Source organism: Ranitomeya variabilis, chromosome 5 (assembly GCF_051348905.1).
Source record: "Ranitomeya variabilis isolate aRanVar5 chromosome 5, aRanVar5.hap1, whole genome shotgun sequence".
Lineage (NCBI taxonomy): Eukaryota > Metazoa > Chordata > Amphibia > Anura > Dendrobatidae > Ranitomeya > Ranitomeya variabilis.
Window position 1 is genome coordinate 102,005,464 of NC_135236.1, and position 16,229 is coordinate 102,021,692.

Consider the following 16,229-nt stretch of genomic DNA (forward strand, 5'->3'; position numbering starts at 1 on the left):
TAGAAAGAGCATCAGCCTTCACGTTCTTCGAACCAGGCAGGTACGAGACCACAAAATCGAAACGGGAGAAAAACAACGACCAACGAGCCTGTCTAGGATTCAGCCGTTTGGCAGACTCGAGATAAATCAGATTTTTGTGATCAGTCAAGACCACCACACGATGCTTAGCTCCCTCGAGCCAATGTCGCTACTCCTCAAATGCCCACTTCATTGCCAACAACTCCCGATTACCAACATCATAATTCCGCTCGGCAGATGAAAACTTTCTTGAAAAGAAAGCACAAGGCTTCATCACAGAGCCATCAGAGCTTCTCTGCGACAAAACAGCCCCTGCTCCAATCTCAGAAGCATGAACCTCGACCTGAAAAGGAAGAGAGATATCTGGCTGACATAAGACTGGAGCCGAAGAAAACCGGCAATTCAGCTCCCGAAAGGCCTCCATGGCCGCAGGAGACCAATTAGTCACATCAGAACCCTTCTTGGTCAAATCCGTCAAGGGCTTAACCACGCCAGAAAAATTAGCGATGAAGCGACGGTAAAAATTAGCAAAACCCAAGAACTTCTGAAGACTCTTAACAGATGTAGGCTTAGTCCAGTCATGAATAGCCTGGACCTTGACTGGGTCCATCTCAATAGTAGAAGGAGAAAAAATAAAACCCAAAAAGGAAACCTTCTGGACTCCGAAGAGACATTTTGAGCCCTTCACAAATAAGGCATTGGCACGCAGGACCCGAAATACCATCCTGACCTGCTTCACATGGGACTCCCAATCATCAGAAAAGACCAAAATATCATCCAGATACACAATCATAAATTTATCCAGATATTCTCGGAAGATCTCATGCATGAAGGACTGAAACACAGAAGGAGCATTAGAAAGTCCAAAAGGCATCACCAAGTACTCAAAATGGCCTTCGGGCGTATTAAATGCTGTTTTCCATTCATCACCCTGCTTAATACGCACAAGGTTATACGCACCACGAAGATCTATCTTGGTGAACCAACTGGACCCCTTAATCCGAGCAAACAGATCAGACACTAATGGCAAAGGATACTGAAATTTGACCGTGATTTTATTTAGAAGGCGATAATCTATACAAGGTCTCAGAGAACCATCCTTCTTGGCCACAAAAAAGAATCCTGCACCAAGAGGGGAGGAGGACGGGCGAATATGTCCCTTCTCCAAAGACTCCTTTATATAACTCCGCATAGCGGCATGCTCTGGTACAGACAAATTAAAAAGTTTTCCCTTAGGGAACTTACTACCAGGAATCAAATTTATAGCACAATCACAATCCCTATGAGGAGGTAGGGCACTGGATCTGGGCTCATCAAATACATCCTGGTAGTCCGACAAAAACTCAGGGACTTCAGAAGGAGTGGAAGAAGCAATCGACACCAAAGGAGCGTCGCCATGAACTCCCTGGCAACCCCAGCTTGACACAGACATAGCTTTCCAATCCAGAACTGGATTATGAACCTGCAGCCATGGCAGACCCAACACGACAACATCATGCAAATTATGTAGCACAAGAAAGCGAATCACCTCCTGATGTACAGGAGTCATGCACATGGTCACTTGAGTCCAGTACTGAGGTTTATTCTTAGCCAATGGTGTAGCATCAATTCCCCTTAGTGGAATAGGGAATTTTAAAGGCTCCAAGATAAAACCATAGCGCCTGGCAAATGACAAATCCATCAGATTCAGGGCAGCACCTGAATCTACAAAAGCCATAACCGAGTAGGATGACAGAGAGCAAATTAAAGTAACAGACAAAAAGATATTTAGGCTGTATAGTACCAACGGTGACAGATTTAGCGATTTTTTTAAGCGCTTAGAGCATGCTGAGATAACATGAGCAGAATCACCACAGTAAAAGCACAACCCATTTTGACGTCTATGATTTTGCCGCTCAATTCTGGTCAGAATTCTGTCACATTGCATAGACTCAGGTTTCTGTTCAGAAAACACCGCCAGATGGTGCGCAGGTTTGTGCTCCCGTAAACGCCGATCAATCTGAATGGCCAAAGCCATTGACTCATTCAGACTTGCAGGCATGGGGAATCCCACCATAACATTCTTAATGGCTTCAGAAAGACCTTTTCTGAAATTTGCAGCCAGAGCACACTCATTCCATTGAGTAAGCACCGACCACCTCCTAAATTTCTGACAATACAACTCCGCTTCATCCTGACCCTGAGAGAGGGCCAGCAAAGCCTTTTCTGCCTGGTTCTCAAGATTAGGTTCCTCATAAAGCAATCCAAGCGCCAGAAAAAACGCATCCACATTCAGCAATGCAGGGTCTCCTGGCGCCAGGGACAATGCCCAATCTTGAGGGTCACCACGTAATAAGGAGATAATAATTTTAACTTGCTGAGCGGAATCACCAGAGGAACGAGGTCTCAAAGAAAGAAATAATTTACAATTATTCTTAAAATTCAGAAACCTAGATCTATCTCCAAAAAACAACTCAGGAATAGGAATTTTTGGCTCTGACATAGGACTGTGAACAACAAAATCCTGAATGCTTTGCACCCTTGCAGCAAGATGATCCATACTAGAAGTCAGACTCTGAATATCCATGTCTGCAGCTGAACTCAGAGCCACCCAGAGATTAAGGGGAAGAGAGAAGCTGGACAAACTGCAGCAAAGGAAAAAAAAAAAAAATGCACTCAGGACTTCTATCCCACTTCTGCGATGCATTAAACACTTTGTGGCCTGCTGTACTGTTATGATCCTTAGTGGCTGAGGATTGCAGAACTGACCAGCTAAGTAACTGAACATAGGACGAGCTCTAGGGAGGTGGTAACTGGACTGACCGCAATCCTGATCCTAACCGCACACACTAAAGGTCGCCGGTGAACGTGCCTAGAATTCCTAGACGTCTCGACACAGCCTGAGAAACTAGCTACCCCTAGAGAGAAAGTAAAGACCTCACTTGCCTCAGAGAAATAACCCCAAAGATATAGAAAGCCCCCCACAAATAATAACGGTGAGGTAAAGGGGAAAATACAAAGGTAGAAATGAAACAGATTTAGCAAATGAGGCCCGCTAATACTAGATAGCAGAAGATAGATAGGAAGCTGTGCGGTCAGTAAAAAACCCTATACAAAATATCCACGCTGAGAGTTCAAGAACCCCCACACCAACTAACGGTGTGAGGGGAGAAACTCAGCCCCCTAGAGCCACCAGCAAGCAAGGAAATCACATATAAGCAAGCTGGACAGAACTCATCATAAACAAAGAAACATATTGAACACTGATGAGCAAAAAATGAACAAACAGAAACTTAGCTTCTCTTGGAGAGACTGATAACGAATGTAGTCAGGAGAGATCAGAAGAGCACTGAATACATCGACAGCAGGCAACAATTGAAGGTCCAGGTGAGCTAAATAGGAAACCAACTAGCAGATAACGAGACAGCTGATCCCAGCCACAGACCCGCAGAATGACAAAAAGAGCCACCAGAGGGAGCCCAAAGATAGCACTCACACAGTACCACTTGTGACCACAAGAGGGAGCCCAAGAACAGAGTTCACAACACACTCCCCTGTATATATACACCGCACAGTACCTCTCCCCTGTATATATACACCGCACAGTACCACTCCCCTGTATATATACACCGCACAGTACCACTCCCCTGTATATATACACCGCACAGTACCTCTCCCCTGTATATATACACCGCACAGTACCACTCCCCTGTATATATACACCGCACAGTACCTCTTCCCTGTATATATACACTGCACAATACCACTCCCCAGTATATATAGACCGCACAGTACCTCTCCCCTGTATATATACACCGCACAGTACCTCTCCCTTGTATATATACACTGCACAGTACCACTCCTCCTGTATATATACACCGCACAGTACCTCTCCCCTGTATATATACACTGCACAGTACCACTCCCCAGTATATATACACTGCACAGTACCTCTCCCCTGTATATATACACTGTACAGTACCACTCCTCCTGTCCTGTATATATACACTTCACAGTACCTCTCCCCTGTATGTATACACCGCACAGTACCACTCCCCAGTATATATAGACCGCACAGTACCACTCCCCTGTATATATACACTGCACAGTACCACTCCTCCTGTCCTGTATATATACACTGCAGAATTTGCAATAGATATCACTCATGTAATGTAAGAAGTGAAATCTGGCACTGTACTATACCTATATTTCTCTGCTGTATCTGGGCATCATGAATCGTGGTATGTGTTAAAGGGGGGGGGCCCACTGAGACTCTTTCGCCCGGGGCCCTCAAAAACTTGGAGCCGGCCCTGCTCTGACTAGTCTTCCTGCCATGTAGCTGCCAAAGAGGCTCAATCTGCTACTTGTCAGCTCACAGCCTATCAAAAGAGGCTGTAAACAAGCAAAACCCACCAAGACTAAAACCTCAACCAAATTGTGAGGCATGCCTGGGACTTGGATGCTTTGTGTGTCATTAACCCCTTCATGACCCAGCCTATTTGGACCTTAATGACTTGGCCGTTTTTTGCAATTCTGACCAGTGTCCCTTTATTAGGTAATAACTAATGAATGCTTCAACGGATCCTAGCGATTCTGAGAGTGTTTTTTCGTGACGTATTGGGCTTCATGTTAGTAGTAAATTTAGGTTGATAATTTTTGCGTTTATTTATGAAAAAATCATAAATTTGGCTAAAATTTTGAAAATTTAGCAATTTTCAAATTTTGAATTTTTATTCTGTTAAACCAGAGAGTTATGTGACACAAAATAGTTAATAAATAACATTACCCACATGTCTATTTTACATCAGCACAATTTTGGAACCAAAATTTTTTTTGCTAGGAAGTTATACGGGTTAAAATTTAACCAGCAATTTCTCATTTTTACAACAAAATTTACAAAACCATTTTTTTTAGGGACCACCTCACATTTGAAGTCATTTTGAGGCGTCTATATGGCTGAAAATACCCAAAAGTTACACCATTCTAAAAACTGCACCCCTCAAGGTACTCAAAACCACATTTAAGAAGTTTATTAACCCTTCAGGTGCTTCACAGCAGCAGAAGCAACATGGAAGGAAAAAATGAACATTTAACTTTTTAGTCACAAAAATGATCTTTTAGCAACAATTTTTTTATTTTCCCAAGGGTAAAAGGACAAAGTGGACCCAAAAGTTATTGTACAATTTGTCCTGAGTACGCTGATACCCCATATATGGGGGGGAACCACTGTTTGGGCGCACAACAGGGCTCGGAAGAGAAGGAGCGCCATTTGACTTTTTGAATGAAAAATTGGCTCCAATCTTTAGCGGACACCATGTAGCATTTGGAGAGCCCCTTTGTGCCTAAATATTGGAGCTCCCCCACAAGTGACCCCATTTTTGAAACTAGACCCCCCAAGGAACTTATCTAGGTGCATAGTGAGCACTTTGAACTCCCAGGTGCTTCACAAATTGATCCGTAAAAATGAAAAAGTACTTTTTTTCACCAAAAAATTATTTTAGCCTCAATTTTTTCATTTTCACATGGGGAACAGGATAAAATGGATCCTAAATTTTTTTGGCAATTTCTCCTGAGTACACCAATTCCTCACATGTGGGGGTAAACCACTGTGGAAGGAGCGCCATTTGACTCTTGAATGAAAAATTAGCTCCAATCGTTAGCGGACACCATGTCACGTTTGAAGAGCCCCTGTGTGCCTAAACATTGGAGCTTCCCCACAAGTGACCCCATTTTGGAATCTAGACCCCCCCATGGAACTTATCTAGATGCATAGTGAGCACTTTGAATCCCCAAGTGCTTCACAAATTTATCCGTAAAAATGAAAAAGTACTTTTTTGTTTGGCCCAAAAAAATTGTAGCCTCAATTTTTTCATTTTTACATGGGCAACAGGATAAAATGGATCCTAAAATTTGTTGGGCAATTTCTCCTGAGTACACCGATACCTCATATGTGGTCAGAAACCACTGTTTGGGCGCACGTCAGAGCTCGGAAGGAAAGGAGCGCCATTTGACTTTTTGAATAAAAAATTAGCTCCAATCGTTAGCAGACACCATGTCGCGTTTGGAGAGCCTCTGATGTGCCTAAACATTGGAGATCCCCCACAAATGACCCCATTTTGGAAACTAGACCTCCTAAGGAACTAATCTAGATGTGCAATGAGCACTTTGAACCCTCAAGTGCTTCACAGAAGTTTATAACGCTGAGCCGTGAAAATAAAAAATCATTTTTCTTTCCTCAAAAATTATTTTTTAGCCCGCAATCTTTTATTTTCACAAGAGTAACAGAAGAAATTGGACCCCAAAAGTTGTTGTCCAGTTTGTCCTGAGTACGCTGATACCCCATATATGGGGGGAAACCACTATTTGGGCACACGTCAGGGCTCGGAAGGGATGTAGTGATGTTTTTGAATGCAGATGTTGATGGAATGGTCTGCAGGCATCATGTTACGTTTGCAGAGCCCCTAATGTGCCTGAACAGTAGAAACCCCCCACAAGAGACCCCAGTTTGGAAACTAGACACCCCAAGGAACTTATCTAGATGTGTGGTGAGAACTTTGAACCCCCAAGTGCTTCACAGAAGTTTATAACGCAGAGCCATGAAAATAAAAAATCATTTTTCTTTCCTCAAAAATTATTTTTCAGCAAGCAATTTTTTATTTTCACAAGGATAACAGGAGAAATTGGACCTCAAAAGTTGTTGTACAGTTTGTCCTGAGTACGCTGACACCCCATATGTGGGGGGAACCACTGTTTGGGCACACGTCAGGGCTCAGAAGGGAAGTAGACGTTTTGAAATGCAGACTTTGATGGAATGGTCTTCAGGTGTCACGTTGCGTTTGCAGAGCCCCTAATGTGCCTAAACAGTAGAAACCCCCCACAAGTGACACCATTTTGGAAAGTAGACCCCCTAAGGAACTCATCTAGATGTGTGTTGTGAGAGCTTTGAACCCCCAAGTGTTTCACTACAGTTTATAACGCAGAGCCGTGCAAATAAAAAATATTTTTTTTTCCACAAAAATTATTTTTTAGCCCCCAGTTTTGTATTTTCCCAAGGGTAACAGGAGAAATTGGACCCCAAAAGTTGTTCTCCAATGTGTTCCGAGTACGCTGATACCCCATATGTTGGGGTACACCCCTGTTTGGGCGCACGGGAGAGCTCGGAAGGGAAGGAGCACTGTTTTACTTTTTCAACGCAGAATTGGCTGAAATTGAGATCTGACGCCATGTCGCGTTTGGAGAGCCCCTGATGTGCCTAAACAGTGGAAACCCCCCCATTATAACTGAAACCCTAATCCAAACCCCCCCTACAAGTGACCCCATTTTGGAAACTAGACCCCCCAAGGAACTTATCTAGATGTGTGGTGAGCACTTTGAACCCCCAAGTGCTTCACAGAAATTTATAACTCAGAGCCGTGAAAATAAAAAATCATTTTTTTACCACAAAAATAAGTTTTCAGCCCCCATTTTTTTATTTTCCCATAGGTAACAGGAGAAATTAGACCCCCAAAGTTGTTGTGCAATTTTTCCTGAGTACGCTTGTGCCCCATATGTTTGGGTAAACCACTGTTTGGGCGCACGTCGGGGCTCGGAAGGGAGGGAGCACCATTTGACTTTTTGAACGCAAGATTGGCTGGAATCAATGGTGGCGCCATGTCGCGCTTGGAGACCCCTGATGTGCTTATACAGTGGAAATCCCTCAATTCTAACTCCAACACTAACCCCAACACACCCCTACCCTAATCCCAACTCTAGCCATAACCCTAATCACAACCCTACCTCCAACACACCCCTAACCACAACCCTAACCCCAACACACCCCTAACCCTAATCCCAACCCTAACCATAACCTTAACCACAAGCCTAACCCTAACCCCAACACACAACCATAACCCTAATCTTAATCCTATTTCCAACCTAAACCCTAATTCCATCCCTAACTCTAATTCCAACCCTAAGGCTATGTGCCCACGTTGCGGATTCGTGTGAGGATTGTTCCGCACAGTTTTTGAAAGATCCACAGGTAAAACACACTGCATTTTACCTGCAGATTTACCGTGGATTTCCAGTGTTTTTTGTGCGAATTTCACCTGCAGATTCCTATTGACGAACAGGTGTAAAACGCTGCAGAATCCGCACAAAGAATTGACATGCTGAGGAAAATACAACGTAGCGTTTCCACGCGTTTTTTTCTGCACCATGGGCACAGCGGATTTGGTTTTCCATAGGTTTACATGGTACTGTAAACGTGATGGAAAACTGCTACGGATCCTCAGCCAAATCCGCACCATCTACACATAGCCTAATTCTAACCCTAACCCTAATTACAACCCTAACCCTAATTCTAACCCTAATTGCAACCCTAACCCTAGTTCTAACATTAACCCTAGTTCTAACCCTAATTCTAACCCTAACCCTAATTCTAACCTTAACCCTAGTTCTAACCATAACCCTAGTTCTAACTCTAACCCTAATTCTAACCCTAACCCTAGTTCTAACCCTAACCCTAGTTCTAACCATAACCCTAGTTGTAACCCTAAGCCTAGTTCTAACCCTAACCCTAACCCTAGTGGAAAAATAAAAGTAAATATATTTTCTTTATTTTATTATTGTCCCTACCTATGAGGGTGATAAAGGGGGGGTTTATTTATTATTTTTTTATTTGGATCGCTGTGATAGAACCTGTCACAGCGATCAAAATGTACCTGGAATGAATCTGCCAGCCAGCAGATTCGGTGGGCGCACTGCGCATGCGCCCGCCATTTTGGAAGATGGCGCGCCCATGGAGAAGACGGACGGACACCGGGAGGGGCACCGGAGCTTGGTAAGTATGGGGGTGAGATATAAACATAAGATGTAAAGATATAAACATTGAAAGTTTGAAAATTACCACATTTTCAAAATTTTCACCAGAATTCCAATATTTTCACAAATAAACATTTCAGACCTAAATTTACCACTTACATAAAGTACAATGTGTCACAAAAAACAGTCTCAGAATCAGTGGGATCCATTGGGGAGTTCCAGAGTTATTATCTCAAAATGTGACACTGGTCAGAATTGTAAGGATATGTGCATACGCTGAGGAATGGTGTGCGGATTTTTCTGCACTGATTTTGGTAAATCCGCAGGTAAACCGCTCTGCGGATTTACCACGAAATTACCGCGTTTTTTTGCATTTTTTTGTGCGGATTCCACCTGCGGTTTTAAACCTGCGGATTCCTATCGAGGAGCAGGTGTAAACCACTGCGGAATCCGCACAAAGAATTGACATGCTGCGGAATATAAACCACTACGTTTCCGCGTGTTTTTTTCCGCAGCATGTGCACTACGGATTTAGTTTTCCATAAGTTTACATGGTACTGTACACCTCATGGAAAACTGCTGCGGATCCGTAGCGTGTGCACATAGCCTAAAATTTGGCCTGGTCATGAAGGTGAAAACAGGCTCGGAGATGAAAGTGTTAACCACTTTGTGTCTTTGGAAACCTTCAACATGACTAAGGCCTCTTTCACATTTCCGTCAGTACGGGCCCGTCGCAATGTGTCGGGCTGACGTACCGAAGGATGTTGTGAATTCTCTGCACGACGTGGGCAGCGGATGGACGCATCCGCTGCCCATTCTGCAGTTCGGGGAGGAGGGGGCGGAGTTTCGGCCACGCATGCGCGGTCGAAAATGGTGGACCCGTCGCACACAAAAACGTTACATTGAACTTTTTTGTGACGAAGGTCCGCCAATTACCGACACACCCAGTGCACGACGTATGAAACGTGTGTCCATACGTCACGATGCGTCGGTAATACAAGTCTATGTGCAAAAAACACATCCTGCGGGCGACTTTGCAGGATGCGTTTTTTGCACAGAACGACGCATTGCAACGTCTTAAAAAAGATGGAAGTGTGAAAGTAGCCTAAGTGACATGAATAATTCTGCCCTGAAGAAAGACACTCTATACTTTACAATCCAAGTTAACGAGAAAGCTCAAAAGGCCCAGGCGTCTTTTTGATTTTTTGCCGATATTTTTTCTTCAAGAATCTCTAGCAGTTTCTTCAATGTTGAATGAAGTAAAAATACAAGCATAAAACACTGAAAAAAACACCAGCCTATTAAATTATCAAATTACCAAAGACATTAAAAGAAATGGTTAATGGGAAAAAAATGCCTTCCTTTCCCCGAAGCGTCTTCCTTTAATAGAAAAAACTCAGCAGTTCACACACCTGGAAAAATTCTTGTGTGCACATACCCTAAAGCAGTGTTCACATGAGCCTCAGAATTAATTAGACCAGTCACTGGTATATTAGCTCCAGTTAGGACTCATTCACATGTCAGTGGTTTGCTCATATGAGAAAATCAAACCGAGTTTTATCAGTTTCCACAGTTTCTCCGCTTTCTCCTATTAGGCTACATTCCGAGGATGATTTTTTTGTGAGTTTTTTTATGTTGTGTATTTTTAAAAAAATGCAAGTAACCTATTTTACTTAGGCTACTTTCACACTAGATTCGGTACGGGGCCGTCGCGCTGTGTCGGCCCGACGTACCGACGCATACTGTGCAAGCGCCGCACAACGGGGGCAGCGGATGCTCTTTTTCCATGCATCCGCTGCCCCATTGTGAAGTGCGGGGAGGAGGGGGCGGAGTTCCGGCCGCGCATGCGAGGTCAGAAATGGCGGACCGTCGGCACTAAAAAACGTTACATGTAACGTTTTTTGCTGCCGGCGGTCCGCCACAACACGACGCACGACGGTTGCGATATGTGTCAATACGTCGCAATGCGTCGCTAATGTTAGTCTATGGTGAAAAAACGCATCCTGCAGACGACTTTGCAGGATGCGTTTTTTCGCCAAAACGACGCATTGCGACGTATGCAAAAAAACGCCAGTGTGAAAGTAGCCTTAATGGATGCAGAAATTTAGAGAATCTGCAACATCTAAAACTCACCAAAAGCTCCTAATGGGAACGTAACCTTAGTCTGTGAAAAACAGACAGCACATAGATGGCATCCGAGTGCTGCCCAAATTTTTCACGAACCCATAGCCTAGTTTAATTCAAAACTCGCATCAATATCGGACATGTATCCATGATTTTGCTTGAACAGTCCCATAGTCTATCTTAGGTACGAATGCTATCCATGAAATACACAGATAGCACTCGCACGTGAAAACCCTAATGTGTGAATGAGCCCTAACTGGAAAATCAGGCTCTTCTGTGCTCAGCAGGTCTGACTGCGTTTCCTAGGGCGCATGATCTCCGGTTCCAGAGGAGGAACACGGTCAGTACTTACTATCAGTATACACAGTGCTTGTTCAGGGCTGTGTATACAGCGTTTATGAAGGTAGATATGATAATAAATGATGTCTGCCTTCTCTGCATGGTGTCTGGCTGTGCCTGACAGCCAACTCCTTTCTCCCTGCAGCTGCACAATGTCGAGCAGCTCCTCTGCTACGCAGTTTTAAAACGTCACTTCAGAATAGAATGGGAGCTGTCTAGATGTTTAAAGTCTATGGGCAGTCCTGAAGTAGTTAAAAAAAAAGTGCACATTATATAATGAGTAGGGTAAAAATATTTTTAAAATAGTCACTATTAGGGCTCATACTCCTCTGCACTTAAAATAGACTATTGCAATCCAATGAAAAATCGGATTGCTCTCTGACTAGTGTAAGTCAATGATTCTTTGATCATCTGCAATTTTTTGCTCCCCTCTGCTTGGACTGAGAAAAAAATAGCTGCATGCTAGAAGTGACCTCATATATCGGACGAGACTCGGCAATGCAAGTCAATGGGTGTGAGAAAAAAATTACACAGCACATGGATTATGCAGGTGCTGTGTGATTTTTACTCATTCATCTCATAGGAAACCAATATTTTATCACCCAAGTACTGTAAATTTACAGCGTGAAACATCAGAATAGAATAGATATATAGAAAGAATAAAATAAAAAATTGGCGTGGGTTCCCCCTAATTTTTATTAACCAGCTGTTCACAGCTGGGGGCTGATGTTTATAGTCTTGGAAGGGGGAAATAAATATAGAGCTTAGTAGGCTATTAATATGAGCTAACAGTTGTCTACGTACCCTTTACTGGTTACTAATAAGGGAAGACCTCCAAAAAACATTACGTAGAGTCCCCCCTATTATTAATAACCAGCAAAGACTAGGCAGATAGCTTCGGGATGATATTAATAGCCTAGGAAGGGGCCATGGATATAGGCCCCCTCCCAGACTAAGAACATCAACCTTCAGATGCCCCAGAAATGACACATCCATTAGATGCGCCAATTCTGATGCTTAGCCTTGGCTCTTCCCACTTCCATTGGGAAATATAAAAGAGACACACAATTGAAACAAATAGGCCACACATCCAGGCATAAATCAAATGGCCAAAAGGATAATATGTTTGGATGTGCGGCCTAGTTTTTCAATTGTCCTTGCATACATTGTTTTCTTTTGCTCCCATTATTGTCTCTCTGATTTTATAATGATTATTCATTAAAATATTCAATTTTGTTATACTATCTTTTGGACTTTCTTGTCGGATTGTCTCTTTTATATTTCCCTTTGGTATTTTCCGATGGTCCGTGATTAGTTTCACACTGTCTTACTCTTGTGGTTGCAGGGTTTAAACTTTTATCCACTTGGATATAATTCTCATTTTCACAATTTTTCACCTTGCTCCCATTAGTATTCCTTTGTTTTATCCTTTTTTGGTTAATACCACTTCTATTGGGGTTGATGTCAGTTTTGTAATGTCAGCTGACATCAAGCCCAGGAGTTAGTAATGGAGAGAGGTGTCTATAAGATACCCCCTTACTAACCCCATCGTCAAATGTAATAAAGACAAACACAGATTAAGTCTTTTATTTGAAATAAAAACTCCCAGACCCTCATTTACCCATTAATATCAAAATAAAAATGCAAAGTAATCCTCACCTCTGTGCCGAAAATTCCTATGTGACAAGACCTGCCCATCAGCCTCTGAGATGGATGGGGTATGTGACGAGACACGAGACCTGTCCATCAGCCTCTGAGATGGATGGACATGTGACCAGACCTGTCAATCAGCCAATGAGATGGATGTACATGTGACCAGACCTGTCAATCAGCCTCTGAGATGGATGGGCATGTTACTAGGCTTGTCCATCAGCCCATGAGATGGATGGGCATGTGACCAGACTTGTCCATCAGCCTCTGAGTTAGATGGGTATGTGACGAGACCTGTCCATCAGCCCATGAGATGGATGGGTATGTGACGAGACCTGTCCATCAGCCCATGAGATGGATGGACATGTGACGAGACCTGTCCATCAGCCTCTGAGATGGATGGGCATGTGACCAGACTTGTCCATCAACCCATGAGATGGATGGAAATGTGACCAGACCTGTCAATCAGCATCTGAGATGGATGGGTATTGGTGATGAGCGAATATACTCGTTACTTGAGATTTCTCGAGCACGCTCGGGTGTCCTCCTAGTATTTTTTAGTGCTCGGAGATTTCGTTTTTATTGCCGCAGCTGAATGATTTACACCTGTTAGCCAGCATAAGTACATGTGGGGATTCCCTAGCAACCAGGCAAGCCCCACATGTACTTATGCTGGCTAACAGATGTAAATCATTCAGCTGCGGCAAGAAAAACGAAATCTCCGAGCACTAAAAAATACTCGGAGGACACCCGAGCGTGCTCGAGAAATCTCGAGAAATTAGTATATTTGCTCATCACTAATGGGTATGTGACAAGACCCCTTTTATTTTTCTTTAATTGTCATCCATGTGGAATACTTGTTGCCATATCTCTGTCTTCGTAGTTCGCTAAAATCTTTCTATCTAGGAAATGTATCAGCCATATACCTCCCCTCTATTGTCCTTCTTATGTTCTCCCCCATGATGTGATACAGTACATCTACATCCCCTTTCTTGCTCTCTTCTATTTTATTATTTTTCACGAGAGGAAGTTTTTGGTGACTTAGGATGTTTCTGAGCAGCTAGGTTTGGACCAAATTACAATTTATTGTCTCCCATCCTTTTCCTACTACTCAGTTATTCCCAGTTCCTAGTTTTTTAAGCGTCTACTTAGAAAACATAAAAGCTTCTCCTTAGGTTAGTTTCACACTAGCGTTCGGCAGGGCTGTGGACAAAAGCCTTCTTCCTCCATGAAGCCCCGCCCACTGCCGCGCCTCTTCCTTCAGCTCTGCCTACGTCTGCATGCGACCTGCGTACCCTATCTTTAACATTGGGTACGCAGGCCACTCGGATATATGCGGATACCTCCGTATACGTCGTTTTGAAGATGCGCCGACCGCAACAAAATCCTAACATGCTGCATTTGACCCAGGTCAGCGCAGCATCAAGACGACGCATGCGGAGGCATCCGCATACATCCGCATGGCCTGCGTACCCAATGTTAAAGATAGGGTACGCAGGATGCATGCAGACGTAGGTGGAGCTGAAGGAAGAGGCGCGGCAGTGAGCGTGGCTTCACGGAGGAACTACGCAGCCCTCCACAAAGCACTCGTCCACAAATGTGAAACCAGCCTTAGTTACATAAAATAATGTAATAAACAATATAGAAAAAAAGATTATAACAATGTATTATTTTTTTATTTTTCAGTTTGTGAAATAATGGCCAGTACATGGATGGCTTGGATCACTGGATTGGTGGTCCACTGCTCATGGATATGAAGATTACTGGCTCAGCTTGCGCTACAGTGTGTGACACACTGCATGGGGAAAGTAACATGGGAAGTTTCCCTAAGAGCTAAACTCAATGTGAGAGCAAAATTTCACCGCCCACCACCCCTGTCAAATGAGCCAAGACTCCAGTGCACTGAGCTGCTTTTTAATTGAGCGTCATCCAGATGTAGTCAGAAAGATGAATGACTGCCTATGTGGAGCGCAGCAGCCAATGTTAAACTCATCTCACCTGCTGCGCTCTGAAAAGGGGGTGACGGAAATGAATCATACGCATTGCACATCTGCTGTGGTGTTCTCACCCGCATCTCTGAGCAAAAATTTTAAAATAAGTGTCCTCTGTGAGGTTTACATTTTGACATACTTTTTTTAACCTTAACTATGGTTAGGACTAGGGTTAGGACTAAGGTAATAAGAGTTACATGAAAATAATGTAATAAAAGTAATAACAATGTAGTATTTTTGTTTTTTGTATTTTTTATTTTTATTATGTCAATTTCCAGTAAAAATTAGAAGAAAAATGAAGGGTGAAAGTCTAAACTATAATTACATCAATATTTTCTTGAAATACAATACAAGTGTTTGGGTGATAAGGGGTTCAGTACTGGCTAGATAAATGGTAGGTTCATGGGTTGGGGGGGCAATATACTTGTTTTGCCCCTCGAACCTAAAACCTATGCTACATCATTGGCACACTCCTGTGATTATGGTCTCTATCACTAGTTTATTCTTTCCTCATATAGTGTGGCATAATCCGAGTGACTGATTCCTTTTTAGTGGTTAAACAACAGATGTTAGAATACGACCTGTCCGTTCCCTGTACCTACTGACGGACACAGACAGAAAAGGGCCCCTCTGCAAGAACAATATATGGGCCCTTTGCAGCCTAAGAGTTCCTAAAAATGCAAAATTGCGCCTTCTTTGGAGGTATAAATGGGCCCCCTTACCTCTTGGGCCCCTGTATGGCCGCACATGTTGGACCAATTATATGTCCGCCCCTGTATCCCCCAGCAGCGGACATTAGGTGACCGATGAGTTGACCCATACCTGTATCATATACAGTACTCTTACACTGAAAATTACCCCTTGTGTTTGTCCAGCTAAAGTTAACAACGAATTTAATGCTTTCAACACCCGGATTTATTCCTGTATTTCAGTGCGGAACAATAAACATCGAGTTTATCTCGAATATTCCATTTTCTCTTTTGATGTACGTCACCTAGCTTCAGTTAATGGGAACAAAACATGTATTAAATATTCATAGGTTTGTTAGAATCACATGGCGCGGCTCCTATGTGATCATTATTATGCTGATTAAATAAAGTTACAAAGGTCATGGAAAATCGTAGAATATTCTTTGTACATAACTCCTGATGGAAAACATCACATTGGATGTTATTAATTATTGTACGCAGTAGGTAGACGGTAGATATTAGCCTTAGGGGCCCGCACACCATTAACATGGAGGTGCACAAATAACGCTAATATACAAAAATATACATACATTATGCATCAACACTCTGGGAGTAATGAATGCCTGAACTCCAATAT

The 16,229-nt window shown here is 43.0% G+C and overlaps 1 protein-coding gene across 1 annotated transcript in view; it reads left to right on the forward strand.

Moving 5' to 3' along the window:
- Positions 1–14,735, forward strand: part of LOC143775204 (uncharacterized) — a 27,585-nt gene extending 12,850 nt beyond the window's left edge. Inside the window, exon 5 of the mRNA XM_077263075.1 lies at positions 14,599–14,735. Coding sequence (XP_077119190.1) covers positions 14,599–14,610 — 12 coding nt within the window. The 3' untranslated portion in view covers positions 14,611–14,735. The remainder of the gene's footprint in view (positions 1–14,598) is intronic.
- Positions 14,736–16,229: the final 1,494 nt, after the last annotated feature.